The sequence below is a fragment of the Zootermopsis nevadensis genome, unplaced genomic scaffold (assembly GCF_977971745.1).
Source record: "Zootermopsis nevadensis isolate Lab colony 2312 unplaced genomic scaffold, Znev_1.0 Znev_ptg000061l, whole genome shotgun sequence".
NCBI lineage: Eukaryota > Metazoa > Arthropoda > Insecta > Blattodea > Termopsidae > Zootermopsis > Zootermopsis nevadensis.
This window is the reverse complement of record NW_028259192.1, coordinates 3,944,823-3,971,755: the sequence shown is the minus strand read 5'-3', so window position 1 is coordinate 3,971,755 and position 26,933 is coordinate 3,944,823. Positions and strand designations below refer to the sequence as shown.

At 38.0% G+C, this 26,933-nt stretch overlaps 2 protein-coding genes across 6 annotated transcripts in view; one reads left to right on the top strand and one right to left on the bottom strand.

The window, feature by feature from the left end:
* PsGEF (Protostome-specific GEF) overlaps nucleotides 1-26,933 on the bottom strand; it is a 194,187-nt gene that overhangs the window by 126,852 nt on the left and 40,402 nt on the right. The window lies entirely within an intron of this gene.
* LOC110838375 (lipase 1) overlaps nucleotides 1-26,933 on the top strand; it is a 113,060-nt gene that overhangs the window by 77,521 nt on the left and 8,606 nt on the right. The window contains exons 1-4 of one of the 5 annotated variants that reach the window (XM_022081511.2): nucleotides 16,371-16,511; nucleotides 20,249-20,371; nucleotides 23,401-23,599; nucleotides 24,482-24,596. In XM_022081511.2, the coding sequence (XP_021937203.2) occupies nucleotides 20,261-20,371; nucleotides 23,401-23,599; nucleotides 24,482-24,596 (425 nt within the window). In that variant the 5' untranslated portion in view covers nucleotides 16,371-16,511; nucleotides 20,249-20,260. Of the gene's footprint in view, nucleotides 1-16,370; nucleotides 16,539-20,248; nucleotides 20,372-21,663; nucleotides 23,600-24,481; nucleotides 24,597-26,933 lie in introns of those variants that run through there. The other 4 variants (XM_022081510.2, XM_087340638.1, XM_022081512.2 and 1 more) reach the window with 4 other exon arrangements.

Genomic DNA, 26,933 nt, shown 5'->3' with positions numbered 1-26,933 from the left:
CTCCATTCACACACAGAAGAAGGCAATGGCAAACCACTTCTGGATCATCTGCCAAGAACGTATATGAACAGGTCCCAGTCCGAGAAAAGGATGGAAGGATCCTGTTCATATGGACCTGTCGTCAGACAGAACACCAAATAAATAAATATAATAATAAATATGATGGTACTCTGTCAGAGAGCGTTATAATTTCATTAATTTTAACTGTATTAAATTAATCCATTTTATTCTTAGTAATACTATTCTATTATCTTTAGTTAGGCCTAACAAATGTTTTGGTTTCATTTAGGCTGATGGATATTCCGTACGACTTCTTTATGTCCAGGTTCGAATCTTTGCCAGGTCTCTCTCAATCTACAGAAAACGTTAATATCATATGCTTGTCCCGAGCTGGATTAAAACACGTGATCCCAAAGTTCGTGACGTCAAAGTGTGTGAGTGACTCATCGTCCTAATGATGGAGGCAGCAAAGACCTCTGAAACGTCGGTAAATTTATACCAGACTACGGAATGCAACAATGAGCCGGGATAGCTCAGTCAGTATAGTGACTAGCTACGGACTGGACGACCGGGGTTCGATCCCCAACGGGGGCAGAGGATTTTTCCTCTAGCGTCTGCGTCCAGACCGGCTCTGGGGCCCACCCAGCCTCCTCTACAATGGGTACCGGGGTCCTTTCCTGGGGGTAAAGCCGGCCGGGGCGTGATGCTGACCACTCACCCCCACCTAGTGCAGAGGTCAAGGAAGAGAGGAGCTATACCTCCACTCACCCCAAACGCCTACATGGCGTATAGTGGGACAAACTTTACTTTACTTTTTACGGAATGCAACAACCGAGAAGACTCTCATCTTCAGACTCACCGCCGTGAAAACCTCGAAACCTACATCGCGGATGTATTCCTGGTGGAAAGAAATAAACTTGTTTTGCTGTGGATATGTTGCTGATAAGACGTCGATATCACGACTAGAAAAAGATTTTAACTCGAACGACTTAGGCAACAACATAAAGGAAATAAAACTATTTCGTTTTAATGTTAGATTTTATTATAGCGGAAGTAATAAGCGGTTTTCGAAATTTAAACTTTACACATTAATAATAATAATAAAATGTACTCTGTATTCTTCTGTATACAAAGCAGGAAAATGTTGTTAAAACACTACTCTTTTAAGATATAAAAAAACGATGTTTCGAAATTTTGTTTTGCGTGGATATTAATTTGTTGTCTAGACCCGGGGGAAGAACAGAATTTGGAAGCAGAATTTTGCTGAAAATGCTTGGGCATGAGGAAAAAAGAGTGGGCTAGGAAACATTACATAATGAGAAGCTTCATAATGTACACTTCAAGAAACATTATTTGGAAGATACAATCAAGGAGGGTGAGATCGGCGGGGTACGTGCCATGCAAGAGAGAAAACATAAATGCAATGAAAATTTTTGTCGGGAAACCTGAAAGGGAAGGTCTTAAATGGGAGAGTGTGTATTAAAATTTATCTCAGAAAGAGAAATTGTCCTCAGTTATGGTAACGTCTTTACAAACACACTTAAAATTACTACGAGTCGTACATAAACAGAAATCGTTTGAAATTCCGGAACTTTTAAATATACCTCGACAACGGTGAGTCCATTTAATACTTCCTACTTTATCACAAAATAATTTTAATTATAAAACAATGCTGAAATTGTAAACTACTCCATCTTTTAATTATTTCATCTGATTTTCTTAATATTTTGTGTAAATGGCTTAAAGTTTTAAAAAACTGCAGTAAATATATGAATATAATAACATAACATATTCTATTAATCCGTCCAGAGACTGGTCAAGAATTTTTTCAAATAGTTTTAGAGTTTTGGTAAACTTTATTTATTTACGGTCATTTCTGTCTGTTACAGAGTAAATACATTAAACACAAAGTTACGGGTAATACACACGGACTGAGCTTAAGAATGACAAATTTCGTGGAATTCATTTTGCCACACGTATTTATTTTATTTTTATTTCGCTTTATGTTTTTATTGTGACTACAGTTTACTTTCCTCCTTTCCTTCTCTCATTCTTTTCTTCCTTTCTTTCTGTCTTTTTCGTCGGGCTAAACATGGAAAACACGCAGAGACACATGTGCAGTCTAAGATTCTCGTCCTATACAGAAAAACCTCAGTCCTCCCCTTCCCCTGCTCAAATTCTCCTTCCATTTCAATACTGAATACGGCTTACAATGATGGATGTCGGGACCTCACCAGGTGACGCAGAGAAACGGTTATCCGCGTCTTCAGATTTCCCGCGTTATAGTTACACGCGGGAAACAGAAGAAGGTAAGTCGAAGTTCGTAGACACAAATCACGCCGTTGTTATACCAGAAGAAGGGACCGTTTTCATTCTGACATCAAGAAATACGAAAGGCTGTAATCGACATCTGCTTTTGATACAATGAAATATCCCTTGGCCTGTTATTAAAATATTCCAGAAAAAACAAAGACTTGAGGTTTTATTTACCCATCCACAGGTGATGTTAATCGTAAGCGATTCGTTGAAAGGAGAGTTTAAACTTCCAGTTGTCCTTTATCAGGTATGGAAAAGCGTATTTGTCATTTGTCTCTCAAATAAAATCTTATTACATTAATTTCGATATTGTAACTGTCGGATGTTTTGTAAAATATCTGTTTTTTATATAATATAATATGCAAACTACAGCAGAGTAACTCGAATTAGACCACGACCACTTCCTTTTCAATTAGTCATTCTTAAAATAATCGCCTATTATCTGATGGTATGTAAATTAGCTTACGTAAGTCATAACCAAATAAAAATAAAGAATTTTGTGTCAATTCGGAACACGGTTGGAAGTTTCTTTTACGTTTAAGTTGATATTAATTTTCACACTTAGAAAGAGATTCTTTACTACAACATCGTGATTCATTCTTTATTATAAAGTAAATTCTGCAAAATTAAATTTACGAGATAAAATCCTCGGTATCAGCACAAAGAAAATGAACAGTAAACTCTTCGAAATGATGAGGTGGGTGTTCAAAGACTGTACTGGTCACAAAAAAAGACCCTGTTGAGTAATGGCTTAAAATGTGGATAGATGACATTAAACAATTAAAATCCGGTACATGTGAGTTGAAACATACAAAAATTGCAAGGTACTGAGTTTTGTATGTAGGTTGGGAATAAATCCTGAATCTAAAAACAATAAATTCAGGAAAATAATGAACAGTGTTAGTTATGTGGAGCTATGGCCAGGACGCATAAATACAGGGTGTATATAAATTACCTTCACAAATTTACTCGTAAATAAACCCTTTATTAAAATACATAGACACACTGTCTGAGAGCCATCTGCGAATGAAACTCTCAAAGTTTATTCTGAGCATTACAGACATCAACATGAGCACCATTTGTCACACGTACAATGTCCAAACGATATTCAAGTTCCATTTATCTATGCAACTGCTTCAACAGGACCTCAGATTTTGATCTTAAAATCGTTTATATCGGCCACCGGAGTTCGGTGCGCAGTCTTTTATGGGAAAAAATCGCAGGGTGTGATATCCGGTGATCTGGTCGGCCAAGATATGGGACCAGTGCGGCCAGTCCATCGGTTTGGGAAATGCTGATTAAGAGCTACGCGTACAATGAAGCTCCTATGTGGAGATGCACAGTTATGCTGGAAGAAGGTTGCAGTTCTTGTAACTGGGCAGACAAAGCTTTCCAGCATATCCTGGTAATTTCTGGATGTTACAGTTTCCGAAGGAAGGACAAAACCCTAACTATTTGACCCCCTGGTTAAACTAGTCTCAGATCTGAGAACTAAGACCAATAAAACATTTTTACACATACAACTCATTATCGTCTGAAATTTTAAGATTTTATCTGCCCACGGAAAGCATCCAGATTTATACTGTAGCACACTTTTATTAGATTATGTTGCAATAATTATGCAGACATGTTCAGTTACGTTGAAGCTTTTAGATAATAATTACGAGCTGCATAATCTTGACGTTCTAACCCACAGTAAAATTTTAAGATCAAAAATAGTTTTTCCTTCCTTTATCGTTTTTATTAGTGCACGGATATTTGCAAAGGATACCCAATTAGTAACAAATTTATTTTTAGAGTAAGTATTTTCAAGATTAAGCCTTCAACTCGACGACTATATGCTTATAATGGAAGTTGCAAAATTATTGATTATAAAATACTATGATACTGACAATTTTCAATCTTTATATTGCTCATTAATTAATGCATAATATTTCTTTTGTCCAGGTTTCAATTTATAATTATTGCCTCTGCCTGTTTTTTATGTTATTTATTTTAATGAATATTTCTACTTTATCCTGCGTTCTTATGCCCTGTGTACGAATTAAAATCATGCAGGACTGATGGTGTCTATACGTACGTCTGTCTGTCTGCATGTTTCAACGTAAGAACCAGTGGGTGAAATTTAATAAAATCAGGTACAGATGTGTAACATCTGAAACCAATACTACTTTTCAATTTACCTTAATCGTTACTAACAATATGTTGGACGCACAAACTTAATAACGAATTATAAAATTGTGTATCATAACAGATTTTAAGAAAGGTGCGCATGAATCTGTATTAGGCTTTTGTTTTGACGGCGACGACTGATGAAACGTTAGCCCTGGCCAATTCAAATTTTATATGAATCAGATTATAGTAGTAAATAAAAATTCTATGTGAAATATTACTTAGAAATTTACGATTAAAAACATGGCGACGATGCGAAAGTTTTAGGTTATGTCCGACACTTTTAGCGTAGGTCCAGACACGTAGATGAAATCTTTGTATTAAAGAATGCCTTTCCCACGGCTAGAAGGACTGAAATGTGGGAAGAAACTGAGACATACCTCATTGTTGGTCGGGCAGGTGATACAGATTTAATTGTCTGGTGATCGGAACGACAGACCTTGTTACTCCTAGACATGCACCCTTGTCTTGTAACAATTGTAGAACCGGCTGCAACTCACCCCTTATTAGACAGAACAGGTTTAAGGAAGACACTAGGCAGTAGATTTCTCTACGCAAACAATGCTGTACTTAGGTTCTTTTATATACATATTTAAAGTTATATTAACGTGCATATAATTATGTATTTTAATAATAATTTTACTGTATTTTTGTGTATAGTATATGTTCAATTGTTAGCATTTTAACCTTAATTTATAGACTACGTAATCAGACTCTTGCAGTCCTAAATATTTATCAGATATTCTAGCACAATTTTACATTTTTTCCTCAGATCCTCTGAGGTTAAGTTAGTTATGTGATTTGTATCTTTTCTGTAGCAAATGTAACCATGTTCACAAGTACGTGTTTATTTCTTCTAAATTTTGGTTTTAACGCATAATTCTTTATTCTTTGTATTTTTAAATAAAGAAATAGAAAATGTGCTCGCCACATTCAGCAAATATGCTGAAATGCGGGTATAATAGATATTTCAAAACATTTCTTTCCAATAAGAAAAAAAAAACATCACTGTGCCACCAGAACCCTAGAAGTTTTTGATTTAAATCTGTCCACTGCGCAGAAATTGGTGTGATATTTAAAAAAAACAATATTAAAAAATTATTTATTAAATTTAAATAAATATATGTAATGAGTAAAGTAAAACAGGCTAATGGATTTCTTATGTTTTACAATAAATATATTCGTCTGGCAACAAATCTTTGATTGTTCCGCCATAACGCGACCCGTACGCCACAGAATAAAATATATCTGGGATCAATTAATGTCCGCTGTCCTGGTGTTGTTGTGATTTCTAATCCGATATCTCATTAACAGGGAGATGAGCGCCCTGATGATAGAGGCAGCATGGACCTCTTAAACTGTGGTGAACTTCTACCAGGCTACAAGGCGCTACAACCCAGGAGACAGACATCTTCTATTCTTTAACTTTCGTAAAAGTAACCTAATTTTGGTTTTCTACTGTAATTCTAAATTGATTAAACTTTGCTACGTTTTTGAGAGGCTGTGTTTAAGAGAAATGCAAGTGGCAGACAGAATTTTTTATTCTCTCAGTCTGGCATTTCTGAGAGAATAGGGGCAGGTGACGCTGGGTCCCCTACAATGACACACCTGGAGTACGCACTTCTGACGCGGAAATTCTGCACGTCTTGCTAACCGACCATCTCGTGCAAGCGCTCGGCCTTTCGCGTCGGAAGCCATGACATAATTTTCCTATTTCCAGTATTATTAGAAGCCGTAACATTGCCTTCTTGCCAAGGAGTCCTGATATGCTCTGGTGCGTCGCAAACATTCCGATAACTCAATTTCAGAGTTTTAAACTGTCCACTGACCTCCTTCTTGTGCTGAGAATGAAGACCTCCATTTCCTTAGAAATTCTTGCGTAGTGCTTAGCTTAAGATCATAATTACTTTTAAATTTTAATATTACATCTTTATTTTGTATCAAATCTAAAACTTCTTGACGATGGTAAAGAGTCAATTGAATAAAAATTTACTTGGATATTATCCATCGTCTAGTAAATATAAAACGTAAAACGACGTTTCGGAGTTGGGACTCTATCTCCGTCTTCAGGTTCCTACACAGTTGGGCCCACTAGCTAGAGCTAATCCCTATCTCCGGACCGGAACCTGAAGACGGAGATAGAGTCCCATCTCCGAAACGTCGTTTTACGTTTTATATTTACTAGACGATGGATAATATCCAAGTAAATTTTTATTCAATCTTTATTTTGCATTCTTTGTACGTAGCGCTGGCCACGTATGTCCGTCTGTCCGTCTTCATCATTCAACTCGAGATCCGCTGGACGAATTTGGATGAAATTTGTGATGGAATTTATGCCACTGGGAATCGTACTCATCATTTTCTCAAAAATGGGTGATACCAACATGGCGGACATAGAAACTCGTGAGGTGGGATCGACACTAGCGCCAATTAGGTGCGCTTGGTTATAAATTTTCCGAAAATACAGAACTTTTTAACAGAAATTCTTCGTACAATGTAAAATAAAACATGGCGGCTGCTTAAAGGAAAAAAAGTGTCTTTACTAGACCAGGATTTGACCTGTGACCCCATGATTACTTTCCCACTACACAACAGAGCTCACGAGCCTTTTTGGTCTTGATGAAAATATTTAAAGCAGATTTTAAGACCACATGAATTCTATAGATGGTAACTAAAGTTAACTAATTAAGATATCTGACGTAATATTTTATTGACAATTCAAAATTTGCAAATATCGAATTGTCTATTCCGATACTGATTTCACCTTTCAGGTCTCGTTATCAATAATGATGATACGGACGGGTTATGTGACAGATGTAGGATAGATAAGAAATTCGTACAAAATTTAACTAAAAATATGGAAAGGAAGAACCACTTAGGAACCTACGTATACAAGGGAGTGAACTATTAAATGAGGATGTGTTTACTAACTCAGTGACTATCAGAAACTAAAGAAGGACTCTTATTTTAACATTATCATTAAACTGCATTTTTAAACTAAATTCACAACGTTTTAATACAGCTACAAAGATGTTAGCAGGCTGGAATTTTCAGTTTAGTTCGGGAAAGGATGGTAATATTTACAGAAAAGAAACGTATCGACTTTGACGCTTGTACCATCTGTTGGCAGATGAGGTAACTGTCAGCAGTGAGTCGGTCGCTCATCGAGAAGACGTCCCGACAAACGACGTGTTTGGATTTCTTCCGCCACAACTGTTCCTCCCATTTCAACGAAACATTTGTCTCCCCTTGTGAACATCTTTTCTGCCATCACACATATCATTTAAGCTGCATCGTTGAAACAAAAAAAACTTTCTTGCTTCAACACACATTAACTTCATTGCAACTAACATTATGTGCACTTACATAGTACAAATATTAAAACATATTAAAACATTTTATGGATTCACTAGTTTGTCGTAATGACAAATGTCATTCGGACTATTAACGCTTTCATTACAATAAATGTTTGACGTAAGTATTATATTAAACCATACACATAGGATAACTTATAGTATTTATAACTTGTGTTGGGCAAGGCCGTGGTCTAGGCAACACGGAGTTTTCCTCCGGGGGCTTCCCCGGTTTCTCCGTGGCATCCCATTCACACACAGAAGAAGGCAATGGCAAACCACTTCTGGATCATCTGCCAAGAACGTATATGAACAGGTCCCAGTCCGAGAAAAGGATGGAAGGATCCTGTTCATATGGACCTGTCGTCAGACAGAACACTAAATAATAATAATAATATAAAACACAAAACCCTTATAAAGATTATGAGTTATTTTAAAACACCATAATTCATCAGCGTAGCCAAATGAGTAACACTACTTTATATTTTGCATTTTTCTCATAAGATTTCCGAGACTAGATGGTAGACTGCTGAAGAGTTTGATAACAGAACAGAACAGTATGAGGTGCGATCGGAAAGTTTCAAGACTGCGCCTATAAAAACCCGTACACTTATCTCAGGTATTAAATTCATCCATCACCCTCGAAGTAGTTCCCCTGGGAGTGAAGACAACGATCCCAGCGCCGCTGCCAAGCCTGGAAGCATCCCTGGAAATCTTTCTTTGTCAGCCTGTCAAGCACCATCTGCGATTCTGCCTGAATCTCTTCTATCGTCTCAAATCTCCTTCCCTTTAGCTGGAAACTTTCCGATCGCACCTCGTATGCTATTTTTTAATAATAAAACGTCGAAAACTGACGTATTTTTCATTGTGTTAACATTGTGTATAACCGAATTTCTCTGAAACTATTCTTGGTGACGTGCTAGTATGGTATTCAGCTGACCCCATGACATAATTTTGTCAGAAGAGAAGATAGTATGCAAAGGAACATTTAAAAAAAGAATTTCAGTGAATTTTAATTTCGTTCTAGCCAATTTTTCTGTCTATAGAATTGATTAGTCTAGTGCCACATGTCGACAAAATATTGTGGCTGTGTCCCTCGTAACTTTTCATCCCCTGGCTAGTTTATTTTCGGAGGCCGGAGGTACCCAGAAGACTCCTACGAAATGTCACATCCAATCAGCGCATCTGGGTACCTCGCCGCTTTGGGAACTCACCCAACACCGCAACCTATGGCAACGTGGAAAAAAATAAGAAATAAAGTAACCCTGTGTTTATAAGTTTGACTTGCCATTACTTTTGACGTCTTAGTGCTTACAATAAATCCAGTTTGTTTTATGTGTTAGAAGGGACTCAATATATATGAATAACTTCCATATGCCTAAGATAGTGTAATTGCGTCATATTGTGAATATTCTAACAATTATTTATTTTAATCCGTCTTATCACAATATTTAAAATTTCTTATAATTAAGATAATAAAATATCATTGATGTTCCATATCGATTGATCGATTTACCTTTTGGAACATTTTACACTACATGTTTCAGTTTTTATAAAACCATCATCAGGTGTAAAATATATCTAAGAACTTAAAACTCAATTATGATTCCATTTTGTGATGTTTCATTACGTTTGTTTTTCATTTTTGGGCGAGGTGTTGTCTTTTCTTAAATTTTATCAGATGTACATATCGGTCCTAGATGTAGGAGTGATTGTTCAATTGACCCACACCTATACGATGACAGTCGTACTTCTGGACATATCGGAACAATCACTCCTACATCTAGGACCGATATGTACATCTGATAAAATTTAAGAAAAGACAACACCTCGCCCAAAATTGAAAAACAAATGGCATGAAACATCACCAAATGGAATCACATTTGAGTTTTAAGTTCTTAGATATATTTTACACCTGATGATGGTTTTATAAAAACTGAAACATGCAGTGTAAAATGTTCCAAAATGTAAATCGATCAATCGATATGGAACATCAATGATATTTTATTATCTTAATTATAATAAATTTTAAATATTGTGATAAGACGGATTAAAATAAATAATTGTTCCATATGCCTAATTTAAAAAAGCACAATTTCAATTAAAGCAATTTTAGTTAAAGATGTAATTTAAATTAGGTCAACTACTGCCTTTGACTCCAAATGTAGCTAGACAATTTCTGTTGTCTTAAGTCTTGACTCGTGACGTTTCGAAGTTAACACAGATTCCTGGACTACAATTAATTTTGTTTTAATTGCCTACCTCTACCAATAGTACATGTAGCAATGTATGTCATGAAGGGTATTAAATCCTTGTGACAGGATTTTGGTTACTTATCGCCCTAATTTTGGAGGTAGCAACGACATCTGAAACGTCGGTAAACTTATACCATACTACACGGAACACAACCCAGAAGACAGCCATCTTCTGACAGTTGTTCAAAACATTGTCATTATGTGTAAACGGATTTTCATATTCCATCGTTTCAATTACAGGGGAAATCTTTAAGCGATTAACTGTCAAGTTCAAATCATAAGAGATAAGAAAAAAATAGGCCATTACACAACCTACACTGTGAAATTTAGTTTTGAAATATTAAACTGCGCTCAAAATACGTAAGTTAATGAGTTCCGGGCAGAAATCTTAACAGCTCTACAAATTCTACGTCGTGAAAGACATTTAAATAACGTAAATTTAGATTCTAATAAAAAACGAACATTAACTCAGGGACTGATCCGATATCGTATTATCAGTTAACGATAAAATTATTATATTTTTACTCCGAAACTTTATTGCGGACAACGGTTTGACCAGCTGAGCGACCGTCAACTTCTCCGGTCATTCGGCCGTGAAGCTCCCTCGGCTTCCTTGCATTCCCCACTAACGGTGGGCGTGTGGCGACAGCGCCCTGTCTTCCGGGAGGACTGCGGTATAAATCAGGGTGCAGAGGGCACTCATTATCCCTCCACGGTCCACCCTCTGTCACCAGGTCTGTTAGGAGAACGTCACTCCCGTTACCCTGCAAATATTCCGTTCCTTCGCTGACTCGCGTTAATTATTGCTGTAATGACAGCTTCATACGACACTTTTATCCTCCTTCGTTGCTAATGTCGACTACAACTACGGATTTATAAATGAACTAATCTGGTAGGGATTCGCTAGGACTAGCTACGTGAACATTGTTTCAAAACACTGTGTGAAAAACTGAAGTCCCGTCGAAGTTGACGGGAATGTACCTTTATTGTCTTTAAAAGTAATACAATTTATTGCAGAATTACCTTTACAAATCTTATTTAAATTACAGAATTTATAACACTTCTTTATAAAATGAATTAAATGCTCCAACATTAAACCGATTACCGCATTTCAGACTCCCGCCACACGTACACTCCGCCAGACCCCACCATAGACACCACTTAAAAATTGTTTGCATTCTTTGATACACAGTCGCCACCGTTAAAACATGATATCAATATTTTTACGAATCACATAAACGACGCACTCGTAGAATTAAGCCTGACGGACAATGGCTATTATATAAAGATTAATTATCTTATATTATTTATATTCACCAATGCTGAGGTTTTTTCGTTTAATCTGTTATACATTCGGAAAGACTACATGGATGGGAGTGGAGCGCCCTGATGATGGAGGAAGCAAGGACCTCTGAAACGTCTGTAATCTTCTACCAGACTACACGGCGCTACAACCCAGAAGACAACCATCTTCACCGTCGTGAAAACCTCAAATCCCACATAATCTGAATTTTGCCTACAAATTAAGAAGTCAATACGTCACAGACACAGATGAGCCAATCAAGTGGGCAGAACGTCAGCACCGAACCTTCCGACAGACGAACATATGGCGCCCTGGCGTCATCGGGGACCTGCGTGTGTGTGTTTTTTGGGGAGGGAGAGAGTTGCTAATCCTGTCAATGAGTCGACCCTCTCAATCACGATTTGGGGGGGCCTTGGGAGACAGCAACACAAACAAAGTTGAGAACAGGATCTAACTACAAGCAGATAAAATGTGGGAGCTGTCCGTCCTACCGCTCCGGAAAGAATATTTAAAACAACCGTAAAATAAATCAAAGATTCTAAGCAATTCTATATATGGAAGATCCAGGAGACGAAAGATTCTCGGCTTCAAAGTTAAGTTAAAGTTTAGTTCCGGTGAGTTCAATATGTTTATTTTATGTGATTAACCAATCTTATGTCCTTGCATGCAGGCCCCACGTATAAGTTCTTAATGGCTAATTTTCATGCGACTGGGTGTTAATAGCCTGGTACTGCAGATCATGTAAGTTATTATTATTATTATTATTATTTAGTTTTCTGTCTGAGGACAGGTCCATATGAACAGGATCCTTCCATCCTTTGCTCGGACTGGGACCTGTTCATATACGTTCTTGGCAGATGATCCAGAAGTGGTTTGCCATTGCCTTCTTCTGTGTGTGAATGGAGTAATTGTTGGGATGCCACGGAGAAACCGGGGAAGCCCCCGGAGGAAATTTTTTTAAAAAAAATTCCCTACAATAAATATTGTAAGCATGGCTGTGAAAGATACCAACAACACTGAGTATAACCCAAAATCCTGACTTACACACAAATCGACATTTAAATATATTCTAATTTGTACTGACGTCCTGCCTTGCAGATTATAAAATAATAATATGTTATCGCACGAAAACTGCAGGCCTTTTTTTAATTACGTTCCCTAACGACAGTTTTTAAGCCATTGCAGTTCAATTTCACTACTACGATTTATTCAGTCGATACCTTGAGCATCGTTTCTCCGAATACTCGTAATTTATATTCTACTTCAAAGTCAGAGGCCACGTTTCAGACGTCAGAAACACAAGAAATAATGAGACAGAATTTAACATATCACCTCAGTCTTATTAGAAGTGTTTCTTACATAAATATGTTTCTGTTAATAATGATTATGTAACTTATAAATTATCCACTTTGACGGTAAACAAACCTTCAAACCTCATGCCAATTCCACTAAGGAAATGCTTGGATATTCTTCAGCCGATAGTAGCAGCAACATTGATTTCTACATCGCTGTTTCTTAAGTTGAATATTGGATTATATTCTCCAATGTTGATTTTACTTAATTCTTACGCATGCTGTAAGATGAACTTTCGTTTTCTGTGTCAGAAGCCTAAACCGATAACCGAATGACCTTTCGTATTCACACATGTGAAATGTCATTTTCTTATCAGTCACTAAACTACTATGAACATTTAATTATCACGTCAGTTCAGCGGTGTCTAATCAGTAAGATCAAACGTTTTGTGCTTTGCGTTCGAACACAATTAGACTCACGCGTGTATGTACATTAGAGTCCCAGTTAATCGACCATCGGTTATCTAACACTCCGTATTATCCTTCGTGACGTATCGAAACGCTCCATTTAATTGGAAGACCAGTCAGCACGTGGCGGACTGAATCACACTTCCCCACCACGGTTTAGGTCTGATAATCGGGACTTTGCTGCAAATGGGGCGAAAGTTAACCCAACTCTTACACTGTGACCATTTGCTGATCTCTGCTCTCGTATTTGGCTAGTAGCCCGCACGCAAAGAAGTTCAGTCATAAAGGACATTCGAGGCTGTTCCTGTGTTTTACAAACAGAGTTATTTACTATCCCTCATTAGTAGAGGTGTCCTCTGATAATTACTCATCTGGTAAAGATTACATGTCACTCTATATGTATTTTTCCAATCTATTGTCATATTATTCTTCCCAGTTCCAAGTATTCTTCTCAGAACTCTGTTCTCAAACAGCGATCTTACCTAAAAGTCAAAGGCCAACTTCGACACACACGTAAAATAATTATTATCTGGAATTGTCTATCATTTGCCACAAGTAAGAAGGATTTATATCCCCGAATGTGGGGCTGCCGGACAGACTTCAGCCCTAACCTAACCTAACCTAACCTAACCTTACCTAACCTAACCTAACCTAACATAACCTAACCTAAACTAACCTAACCTTACCTAACCTTACCTAACCTAACCTAACCTTACCTAACCTAACCTAACCTAACCTAACCTTACCTAACCTTACCAGTTGACGGTTTAGCGCGACTCACGGTCAGCTTGACAGGTAAGGGCTTAGATAGCTATACAATTCACAACATATTATAATTACAATTATAATAAATGCACAAAAATAATTTTGGGCTATCCGGTCCGAAGTTCTTTCTGATTATTTCTCACTCTTGCAAAGGTTACGTCATGTTCTTAATCAAATTACTTACATGCATATCTCTTTACCCTCCAGCCGTCCTTGATGGACACGTGCTGTTTACTGGCTGCGCTAACCCGCCACCTTGTACGATACCATTACTCCATCCAGTTCTTGGACTAATGGTTCCTTACTAACGTTAAAAATGTTCATATAACAGCATATATTTTACGCAGGTCAATGTCCTATAGCACCGGTTATATCGCCCCTATGTACGTAATGTTAGTAACTGTGTCAGCAGTTAGAAGTGAACGCGACCTTTGTCCTATGTGTTCACTGCGATGATTTGTTGTCTGTCTATTTCTGTACGCAGTACAAAGTCGTGATGATGATGATGATGATGATGATATTGTTATGGTTTTACTTGTCTGGTCCCTGAAATGAACCTTGAATTAAGTAGATAAACACTTTGAGTCTCACTTAAGCACTTGCATTGATTAAATAAGCAAAACTGAAACAAGCAGCCAACTTGGTGACGACATTAATATGTTGTGTTTTAAAATTGTGTGCTGAGTTATCGTAATGTGTCTGTCTTGCAGGTGTTTTGTTACGCAAAGAAAATAGTTCCGAAATAATATAAGAGTACGTGACCCTTTGAGGCAGGCAGTCATCGAAAGGACAATCCGCTTGTTTGTAAAAATGACATAACATTTTTTTTTGAATACGTGCCATTTGAAGGCAACGCTAATCTTTATATACTGATGAATTCATCGTTTGCTAATGTCTGAAAAAGAAAGGGGAACTGTCTTTATTCGCCCTCGTAATTTTCGTAGAAATTTCATCTGCTATTTGTGTATCCTGTTGTGTTTAGTGACCCAGTTTTCATTATCACACAAAGAAATATAAATGACAACTGACTTGTGCAATGTAATGTGTTGTGTACATTTCCTTCTTAACTCTATTTCTGAATTATGCCCGCCAAAGAAATGTTAGATCGGGGGTCACAGACCGCGTATTTACGATAAGCCCTGAACTATTTTGATTGATTTGTGACACAATTATATATATTATTTATGCGCATCAGATAAATGTACACACCAGAATATAAATCCCATTGTACTTCTTAAAAGTTAATTAATTTGAGATGGTAAAGTTGCGTCATATTGTGATATAATAAATATATATTATTTAAATCTTGTCCGTCTAATCACAATAAATTCTTATTAAATATTAAAATATTACAATAATTAACATTTAAAATATTTAAAATATTAAATGATGTTCTTTATCGAAATATTCGATTTACATTAGACCATCATTTTTCACGACATGTTTCAGTTCCTAAAAGAACTATCTTCAGGTGTATTATTTAAATCTTGTCCGTCTAATCACAATAAATTCTTATTAAATATTAAAATATTACCTGAAGATAGTTCTTTTAGGAACTGAAACATGTCGTGAAAAATGATGGTCTAATGTAAATCGAATATTTCGATAAAGAACATCATTTAATATTTTAAATGTTAATTATTGTAATATTTTAATATTTAATAAGAATTTATTTTGATTAGACGGACAAGATTTAAATAATATATATTAATTAATTTGTCTAATTATAATATTCATTGCTCTTACTGTGACCCCTTCGATCACAATCGATTATTTACAGTCGCAAAATATAATCATCCATCGAAGGAATCTGTAGCCATTCTGATTTCTTCGAATACTTTTGAAGCAACCCATGTGTTTAAAACGGTAAATTAGTTATGATGAGTCATGTGTTTTCTTGTCTGAAGATTGCCGTCTCCTGGGTCCTAGCGCCGTGTAATCTGGTATAAGTTTATCGACGTTTCAGTGGTTTTTGCTGCCAGATTACACGGCGCAACAGCCCAGAAGACACCCATCTTCCAACTCACCACCGTGAAAACCTTAAATCCTACATGATACTAAACGAGTTCAATTCAGCCACATGCTCAGAACCTAAGATCTACATTAATATTATCTTCACATCTAGAAAATTGTTCTCTGTGATTACTGTTGCAGTTTTTATATACTGTCCCCATCTGAACTACGTGGACAATTTGCCTATAACTCCGAGATGTGTATCAATTACTTTATTATAACATTCGTTAGGTTTCAATATTTTTATACATTGCAGTTTATATTCAAAATGCAATTTGGTTACCAAGTTCAAAATTGTATGGGAAACATTTTCGACAAACGTACAAAGCTTCTCAATTTTCCCCACCTAGAGGACAGTACGTGGCTTCTTGAGTCAGTCCCTGAGTGTAGCCTCTGCTCTCTGACTGTATGACGTGTTCAGGGTCCAAACTTCCAGCGACCAGTCTGACAGCTTATGCACAGATAAGCGTAGTGACTAATTCGTCATTCTCTAATAGTCGAAATACAATGGAGAGTGAACGTCTTAAGAAGGCAGCAGTACTGAAGACACTGGACTAAGGAGGACAGGTCGTATGTAAGTCAAAGCAGCTGTCGAATGCAGGTACGTGACACTGAAAAAGACGTCGTTGGTTTTAACTCAAAAATGCAGACTTGTTTTCTTTAATCACAGCAAGTTATTTGCAACACGTTCATAATGTAAAGGCGTAGGGAGGTCGTGGCTGCCGTTCTCTGTCCGTGTATACCACCTCCGAAACTATTTAATCGTTGTTGGATAAAATTTAGTCCGCGGTGCCCGAATTTATAACTTGTGTTGGGCAAGGCCGTGGTCTAGGCAACACGGAGTTTTCCTCCGTGGCATCCCAACAATTACTCCATTCACACACAGAAGAAGGCAATGGCAAACCACTTCTGGATCATCTGCCAAGAACGTATATGAACAGGTCCCAGTCCGAGAAAAGGATCGAAGGATCCTGTTCATATGGACCTGTCGTCAGACAGAACACTAAATAAATAAATAAATCCTGTCATATTTTGTAGTTTGTGCTTTAAAAGTTCCTAATTCCACGAAATGTTAATTATACTGATATATGAAATATATCATGACATACACAATTCAGATTCTAACACGCCATCATCTTATACTACGTCACAGATAATTAAATATTAAAATCATTACGTAAATTACAAAATTAAAACATTTGGTACCTCAGAAATGTTCCTGTAATCTTAAACAACTGTACTTTAAAATTAACATGATTCTTACTTAGGCATTTTAAAAGTTTCAAAAATCTTAGTAATGTTGCTATTGTAAAATATTGATCACATTTATAGTACTTGTCGCTTAGTTGACTGTTCTGCTCACCATGACGTCACTCGCTGCTCTGTTTTCTTGAAATATTTTGTCACACTGTTGAAAATCAATTGAAAAACCATATCCGTGGTACTGGAACTCTTGTATACATTGATGCTGTAACTGGTGTGTCCTCTTTATCTTGCTGTTATCACACACACTGCACATTCTGCGTAAGTTGAACCACGAATCCATACGTTCACTGTTTAATTTCACTCTCAAGTAACGTGACGTATGAAGATTTCTGTCTTCTGGGCTGTTGCGCTGTGTAGTCTGGTCGATGTTAACCAACGTTTCAGAGGTCATACTGCCTCCATCATCAGGGCGATGAGTATGAAGATTTCTGTCTTCTGGGTTGTTGCGCTGTGTAGTCTGGTTGATGTTAACCAACGTTTCAGAGGTCATACTGCCTCCATCATCAGGGCGATGAGTATGAAGATTTCTGTCTTCTGGGTTGTTGCGCTGTGTAGTCTGGTCGATGTTAACCAACGTTTCAGAGGTCATACTGCCTCCATCATCAGGGCGATGAGTATGAAGATTTCTGTCTTCTGGGTTGTTGAGCTGTGTAGTCTGGTCGATGTTAACCAACGCTTCGGAGGTCATACTGCCTCCATCATCAGGGCGATGAGTATGAAGATTTCTGTCTTCTGGGCTGTTGCGCTGTGTAGTCTGGTAGATGTTAACCAACGTTTCAGAGGTCATACTGCCTCCATCATCAGGGCGATGAGTATGAAGATTTCTGTCTTCTGGGTTGTTGCGCTGTGTAGTCTGGTAGATGTTAACCAACGTTTCAGAGGTCATACTGCCTCCATCATCAGGGCGATGAGTATGAAGATTTCTGTCTTCTGGGTTGTTGCGCTGTGTAGTCTGGTCGATGTTTACCAACGTTTTAGAGGTCATACTGCCTCCATCATCAGGGCGATGAGTATGAAGATTTCTGTCTTCTGGGTTGTTGCGCTGTGTAGTCTGGTAGACGTTTACCAACGTTTCGGAGGTCATACTGCCTCCGTCATCAGGACGATGACCAGTCTACACAGCGCAACAACCCAGAAGACAGAAATCTTCATACTCATCGCCCTGATGATGGAGGCAGTATGACCTCTGAAACGTTGGTTAACATCGACCAGACTACACAGCGCAACAACCCAGAAGACAGAAATCTTCATACTCATCGCTGTGAAAACCTCAAATCTTACAACGTGACGTATTATCTTTGTAGTTGTGTTGTATGGAGTGTGTTGACGCGATATAAGCGGGGTATCGACTTTTATGAACGAGAATTTAAAGGTATAGTCCGTATCAGAATACATACAATTGTAAATGCAGGTTTTAAATTATGAATCCTCATTGCGGATGTAAAAAATGCCGTATAATGCTTTACCGTATCTTCCATACGCGTTTCTTTTCAGTATAAGATTTATTTATTTACTCTTACGTTCTTATATTCCTGATTACAAAATAAATGAGAGAATTACAGTCTAAAACACAAGCTTTCTACCATTACCACTAGAATACAGTGAAATGTGTTCGATGTTGTTTTATTTATTCTAGAATTTATTTGTTTATCGAAGTCTGATAATTTAAAAAAACAGTACAGATTCAGATTACAAATCGATCATGCTTCTCTAAAACAAGTATTAATAAAAAACGTCTTTTATCTTACTTCGACAATCTTAACTTTGAACAAGACAAATCATGTGTTTTCGTTATCTTTCTTATGTTACGTAAGTGATAACACTCTAGCACAATGGAGGTTATCTCTGTAACAGCGTGATGGATTCGTTCGCGCGAAGTAATGAGACTGACCCGGTGTCCTACGTGAGCGATTAAATGCGAGCGGTGCGATTTGCGTGGGTGAAGCGGAAATATCAAACTTGCTGTTTGTGTGGCGCTGTCCTAGGTTACAGCGAAGCGGTCAGCGGCCAAAGCCGAGATCAAATATTTTGATATTTCCGCGCAGGTCGCTGCGCTGGCCAGTAAGGCGCATGCGCAAGGAAGCTCTGACTGTGCAGTACAGGGAAGGTGCATGCGCAGGAAGGCCGTGTGTTTCTCTCACCTAGGACACAACAAGCGATTCCCTTATGTCATATGACACCCCATGCTGCTTATGCAGCTCGCACTGCTCGCTTCTTATCGCTTACGTAGGACATTGCCTGAGTCCCGGACAAAGTCACTTTCTTCGGTTTCATGCAGCCGCCATATTGTTTTACATTTTTCATAGAATAAATTGCTATGCCAGATATGTATATTTTTCGGAAAGCCATTTATCGCTTGTAAGAAATTTAAAAGTATTATTTTATAGTAGACCCCAGTAGTATAACGTTTATACTAAACTTCATCCGAAACCGTCCAGCATTTATCAAATTGGATCACGACGACAGACGGACGGACAGACATTATCAGCCGTGCATGTGTTCATTTCGTGCACATTCTACAAAAACCACAACAACAAAAAATTAAAATTGCACAAAGTTGCCAACATTTCGAACGTTTATCTGCTTGTCTGCATTTTTTTCCAGTGACTAAATCAATTAGTGTATTTGAGTCTGGTTTTAGTTTAATATGTGTTCAAATTTCCCGATTTTATAAACATGGAATTTCTCTCTAATATCCACATTAAGTACAGTTATTATTTGTTTTCAAACAGAAAAAAACACCATATAAAAATAATAAATTAAATCGATAAAATAAATACGGTAACTGTAAATAACGGTTTCAGTATGGAAGGTGGTTTAAACCGTCAAACCACTCTTTCGCCGTGCTGTTATATATTCCATAAAAATTTGACCTTTCGAAAAGTTATGAAATTTTTAAACGTATTGCCACCACGTAAAATTCCTTACGCCCAGCAGTAAGAACTAATGAGCCTACTTTTCAGTGTCACGCACAGGGAACATTGCTCTGTAGTATCATTTTGCCAACAAAATTGTAGATAAAGTCCCATTGTTTGTGGGTGACAGGTTGTTCGCAAGATGTTTGCCCTTCTGAGGCTTGCTGTGCTGACCTGCTGCTGGCTGATCGCTCACTGCACAAGAACGTCTCAAGTTGCCGACGACAATGACGCAGACTTGTATTTAACCTCGGTAAGAACGCTTTTCGTTGCGAATAACGGGGGAGATACTGAAGAAAACATTTTCCATCGAAACGATATCTCCCAACCCTTTCCATGCTTAGTTGTTCAAAAATAAATGTCTGCATTTGTTTTGTCTATGCTATGTTCTAGAGGAGTGGTATTCTACCTGGGGTACGCGTACCCCCGGGGGTACGTGCAATTTTAAAAAAAATATATATATTAATTTATGATAAACACTGAATAACCAGTAATGTAATTTATTTAATTTATTTTAGATGTAGATTATATACTATGTATAACTTGAATTATACACCAACAACTTTGGGGGTACAAAGTTGAAGAGAAATTATATCTGGGGGTACGCGAACAAAAAAGGTTGAATACCCCTGTTCTAGAGCTTGAATAGCATACAACAGAAAAGGCTATTATCCATTCAATATTTCTATCGATATGCTGGTGTATCATTTTCACAGCATTGAAAGGTTTAAAGACCCGTTAGGTCCATTCTATTTTCAGATATTATTGCCTACTAAAACTTCTATTCTAATTTAAACGCTTCTGGAATTTTGCTAGTGATATCGAGAAATGTTATGGAGAGACGCTGAATAGGTAATGATTAAAAGACGGCTGTCTTCGGCCTCGTTGCACATTAATCGCTCGACATCACCATGATGATGGAGGCAGCAATCACCTCTGAAACGTCGGTAAACTTCTACCAGATTATGTAGCGGAACAACCAAGAAGACAGCCATCTTTATAATCATAGCCGTGAGAACCTGAAATCTCTCAACGATTTTGATGGTGGCTGTCGTAGCCTATTTAAAGGCAGGCTACCGTTCTGATATTCTGCCGGACAGACTGAGGAAAACTGTAAAAACTTTTAAGATATCGGCAACACGTCCGACATTCGAATCGGGTACCATCCAACCCAATTCTAAAGTAGGAAATGCATTTTATAGAGGTCTAAAACAATGGTTGTCAACCCGCGGCCCGCCGATAAGTTTTTTGAGATCGGCGTACACTTTTCGGAAAACTGTTACTCTGCACGATGAAAAATAGTTACCTGATATTTAAAACACTTTTTTTTTTTGCTTAAAGCACAGCGGTGTACCAAATCTTACACAATTATATGAATATTAATTTTTCCCATAATTTATATTTTTGGGTTTCGTAAGTTTTCGGAACAAAAATCGATTATTTCCTTGAACAAGACTAAGCAACTATTCCTAGCATCCGAGATATTTTGTACTTTACTTGAGGTAAGAAATGAACTTAAATCCAGGTTAGGTTAGGTTAGGTTAGTTTAGGTTAGGGTTGGTTAGGTTAGGTTAGTTTAGGTTAGGGTTGGTTAGGTTAAGTTAGGTTAGGTTAGGGTTAGGTTAGGGTATGGTAGGTTAGGTTAGGTTCGGTTAGGTTAGGTTAGGGTTGGTTAGGTTAGGTTAGTTTAGGTTAGGGTTGGTTAGGTTAAGTTAGGTTAGGTTAGGGTTAGGTTAGGGTATGGTAGGTTAGGTTAGGTTCGGTTAGGTTAGGTTAGGGTTGGTTAGGTTAGGTTAGTTTAGGTTAGGGTTGGTTAGGTTAAGTTAGGTTAGGTTAGGGTTAGGTTAGGGTATGGTAGGTTAGGTTAGGTTCGGTTAGGTTAGGTTAGGGTTGGTTAGGTTAGGTTAGTTTAGGTTAGGGTTGGTTAGGTTAAGTTAGGTTAGGTTAGGGTTAGGTTAGGGTATGGTAGGTTAGGTTAGGTTCGGTTAGGTTAGGTTAGGGTTGGTTAGGTTAGGTTAGTTTAGGTTAGGGTTGGTTAGGTTAAGTTAGGTTAGGTTAGGGTTAGGTTAGGGTATGGTAGGTTAGGTTAGGTTCGGTTAGGTTAGGTTAGTTTAGGTTAGGTTAGGTTAGGGTTAGGTTAGGTTAGGTTAGTGCATAATTATCGCTATGAGAAACTATAGAGTTTAATGAAGAACGTTAATCAGAAAGTAGAAGCCGTCTCCCTGCTGAAGATTTGGCAGGATGCGTGCAAATATTAACAGCACAAATTAGACCTGTTACGCAAGCTAAAACAATATCAAATATCTCACTAAAGACTGATTATGTAAAGGAAAATGATTCAGTAATTTATCAAGTTATATGTAACAGTAAGTAAAATTTAGTATCACGTTTATTAAACTGTCATTCCGTTGGAATACATTGCCTTCATTTGTAACCCTGTGGCCCGCGAGTCGATAAGAAACGGTGAGTGTGGACTCAGGTCCCAGAAAGGTTCAGAACCGCCGGAATGTGGATTTAGAAAGTGCAATTTTGGGTTTCTTACTGTGTGTAGATGTTTCTGAAGAACATAATATCTCCATTTTGGGGGTTTAAGATGACGATATTACCTACCTCTGAATCTGGGGCACTCGGCGCAAAAACTCAAAGGCCACCAAGCATGTTGACGTCGCAAATTCTGCCCTCAACTTTTATTTAGATGGTAGGTATTTGATTAAACGCAAGACCACGTGATTTATTGCTGTGTTTAATGTAATATCTGTATTATTTCATTAGCATTGTACCTCCAATGAATGATCTTTATTAATATTGATTTACAGTCCTGTTCAACTGTAAAGAACACATTATTCAAAATACGCATGTCACTAAATGCAGTAGTCTAAGAATGACTACTTTAAATGTTTGTTACAAGTTGTTTATTTGACATGACAAACTATAGATGTGGCGTATTATATTGCAGAGCGCGTATGGCTTCTGCAAGGATTACAATAGGCCTAACAAATATGTGTCCAAGAAAACCTGATAAAAGACCCTTGGGAGATCTAGACGTTGACTTGAAGTTGATTAAAAATTAATCGTAGAGAAGTATGGTGTGATGATAAGATGAATGAACTGCAATGCCTTAGATAAAAAGCAGAATATTTCTTTAGTAACTATCAGTTTCTTAAGGACTGTGCACCACAGAGTTGGTTTACTGTTGAGTACCGCACTACATTATTTTTCTCTGGAACGCCACCGCGCATGTGATCACACGTGCTTTAATCGCTTACAAGCCTTGAATTGTAGCCGGAGCTGATCGCGAAGTATGGTTACCCAGTGGAGACGCACAGCATTCAGACAGAAGACGGCTATATCCTGGAGCTCCATCGCATTCCTCATGGGAAATCAGAGCCAGCGGACACGATGAGACCTGCAGTGCTCATTCACCACGCTCTGCTCTGCAGTTCTTTCGACTGGGTCGTCCTGGGTCCACAAAAGTCACTCGGTAAATCTGGGTTCAAGGATTCGTAAGTTATTTTCTGCATTTAATAACTCTCTGTCCTTGTTTCTTTCTCTATTTTACTTTATTGTTTATTTTTGTTCGTTCTTCTCTTTCTTACCGATGTTTCTATGCAGTTTGATCTGTTAGACATTGAATTAAAAGACATTTCAAGCATACGTTTTAATAAGTTTATTTGAAATCCGTCCATTAAATTCGGACTCTGAAAGTCCGGGCAGACGGACGGACCGACACACGCCTCATTGTTTATGCGTTGTGTGTAGAGAATTAGGCTCGCCTGCAAGCACCAATCGAAACCGAATTCGATATCCCAGTGTCCGTTACCGTCTCTGTTACTCGAAGGCGTTACACGATACTTTACTGATTAACGCCTGCTAATGGAGACTGTAAGCACCTCTGAAACGTCGAAAAACTACAAACAGAATACACGGCTTAACATTCCAGAAGACAGTCTTCTTCAAAACAATTATAGCTAACACATTCCTGGACAGTACAAAGTCTTAAAAATTGGCTCAGTATAACCTATGTTTTACACGAAACTCAAATTTGGTTTTTTTTCAAAATAGGGTGATTACGTAATGAATTGCTATTCCAACAAATGTAGATCTCTTCAAGATTTACTTCCAATATTTGTAACTTTGTTCCACTAGTATTTACGTAACGAAACACAAGTAATGATTAATGGTAAAGGAGTCTCGTGTTTGTAAGTGACTTTTTTGTAACGAATAATGAAATTAGTGCAGAATACATTTGGAAAAAATATTTCTTCTGCTTTTGACTGAAATCTGCTTTCCTGTTTGAAGCTAAGTGTGTATCAGACGTCAGGACAAAAACCACGTCCTTATAATAATAGGATTTGCGTCGCAGGATTCATCCTGGCAGATTCTGGATATGACGTGTGGCTGGCAAATGCTCGCGGAAACACATACTCCAGGAAACACGTGTCCCTCGATCCAGCAGACCACAAGTTTTGGGAATACAGGTAATAGTAACGAACTTATATCTTTCGAGCTGATAAGTATCGATTCAGATTAAAATTTTTGACATCTGAATTTTTTTACGTATTTTAATTTATACACGCTCTAAACTAGCACTAATTTGCAAACATATTAGAAATTATTTTTGTCTTTGAAGTTAAAGTCGGCAGAGGACGGGCTAACGAAATTCGATTTTCTCCTTGTCCAATATAGTACATTGCGTTCACTGATAAAGTTGAACGCAATTGTCATTTCCCGGCTCTCGGCAGTAACTATTATATTGTGGGTTTATTCATTTTATTGTTTTCGTTAAAGGATTTTTTAATCGTACTGGGGAAAACCTTGTAGCGTTTGGCGGTGAGTCATTTCTGTTCTAGCCGGGAGCCAGAAAGTGACAAGCGCGTTAAACTATATCAGTGATTGTAGGACGACTGTAGAATGATGACTCGGAACGTATGCAGAATAACATGGTATTTTGAAATAAAAACAATCCTTTTCTGACAAATGACCATTGAGGTAGGTAGCACGATTTCTTAAGGTACAATTTGGCTGCACGCGACAGAGACAAGCGACCGAGGCAGGCGACAGAGTTACGAGACCGAGACTGGTCGCTTCCTGTCTGCTCTCTGTACAATTACGAGCGCGAGACAAAGACAGGCGACAGAGACAAAGCACAGGAGCCCGCTCTCGGACCAGTAGTGTCTCGCGACGGGCTCAGGCAGCACGTCAGTACATAACCAAACTGCTTATGATTCAATCTGAAATAACTCCTGAAATTATCTTCTTCTAATGATAAATGATTCTTTATTAACAGACAGAAAGATCCTTCTTCACGTCTGGTTTTGAATATTGAACTCATAGGTTTTCTTTGTTTCTTTCGCAACAAATAACACAGCAACACATCTTATTCTTCGAGTAACCTTTTTAGAAGCATTTTTGTACTCATTTTTCACAGAATATGTGCACGTATGTCTCAACAAAACAAAGAAAACAAACACTTTGCCGCATGTCTCGGTCGTCACCTCAAAAGTGTGTGGCGACAACCTGCGATGTGTCCGTCTCCCGTCTCTGTCGCCTGCCTCGGTCGCTTGTCTCTGTCGCGTGCAGCCAAATTGTACCTTTACGTTTCACTTCAACAAATTTCCAGAAGATTCCGCGAAGCCTTATTCTGTCTGATTCACAAGATTCGGTAAATTTTGGAAACTGTTAAATGTTAGCGAGGTCTTTAAGTTGAAGGAATGCACTTCGCTTCCGGTGTAACTTGAAACGAAGTATGTTTAAGAGAAAGCTAGAAACGTTTTATTTAAACCTTCGGCAAAAACTGTCGCCCTTCGTGCAGTAACACAGCTTGGCAGATCTGACTCTTCACAGAATGCCGACAATTGCCCCCACGTCTGAGTATGGAAGCTTCTCCTTATCATTTGCTTTACTTCTGCGTAATTTAATCCCTGACGGACGATAATTCAGATTGGCATGTGAAAATTTAATGCCATTAAAGAATTTAGTTTTCCATGTTGCCTGTTACGAACAAATTATTTGCTTGTAAATTGTACAAAGTTGCTAGGGAGTTTTCCTGTGTGTCTAATACTTTAGGGAGAGTTTCACGCCCTCACCAGATTTAAAGATTATGTTACTCAAGGAAGTAAATTGTGTTGTTATTATTAATTACATAATTAAACCCGTCTATACCGTTCAGGTCTACGAGAACTCTCGTTTTTATACATCGGCTACTTCTGACCTAAACAGATTTGACATTTGATAATATCAGTTAGAATAATTCCTCAGCTGTCTCTTAACACACCAACCTGTGGTAGCCATCAGTAAATGTTAAACGATGCTACGAAAATTAAACTGAGCTAAACGTGAAGATTTCTGTCTTCTGGGTTGTTGCGCTGTGTAGTCTGGTCGATGTTAACCAACGTTTCGGAGGTCATACTGCCTCCGTCATCAGGGCGATGAGTACGAAGATTTCTGTCTTCTGGGTTGTTGCGCTGTGTAGTCTGGTAGATGTTTACCAACGTTTCAGAGGTCATACTGCCTCCGTCATCAGGGCGATGAGTATGAAGATTTCCGTCTTCTGGGTTGTTGCGCTGTGTAGTCTGGTCGATGTTTACCAACGTTTCAGAGGTCATACTGCCTCCGTCATCAGGGCGATGAGTATGAAGATTTCTGTCTTCTGGGTTGTTGCGCTGTGTAGTCTGGTCGATGTTAACCAACGTTTCAGAGGTCATACTGCCTCCATCATCAGGGTGATGAGTATGAAGATTTCTGTCTTCTGGGTTGTTGCGCTGTGTAGTCTGGTCGATGTTAACCAACGTTTCAGAGGTCATACTGCCTCCGTC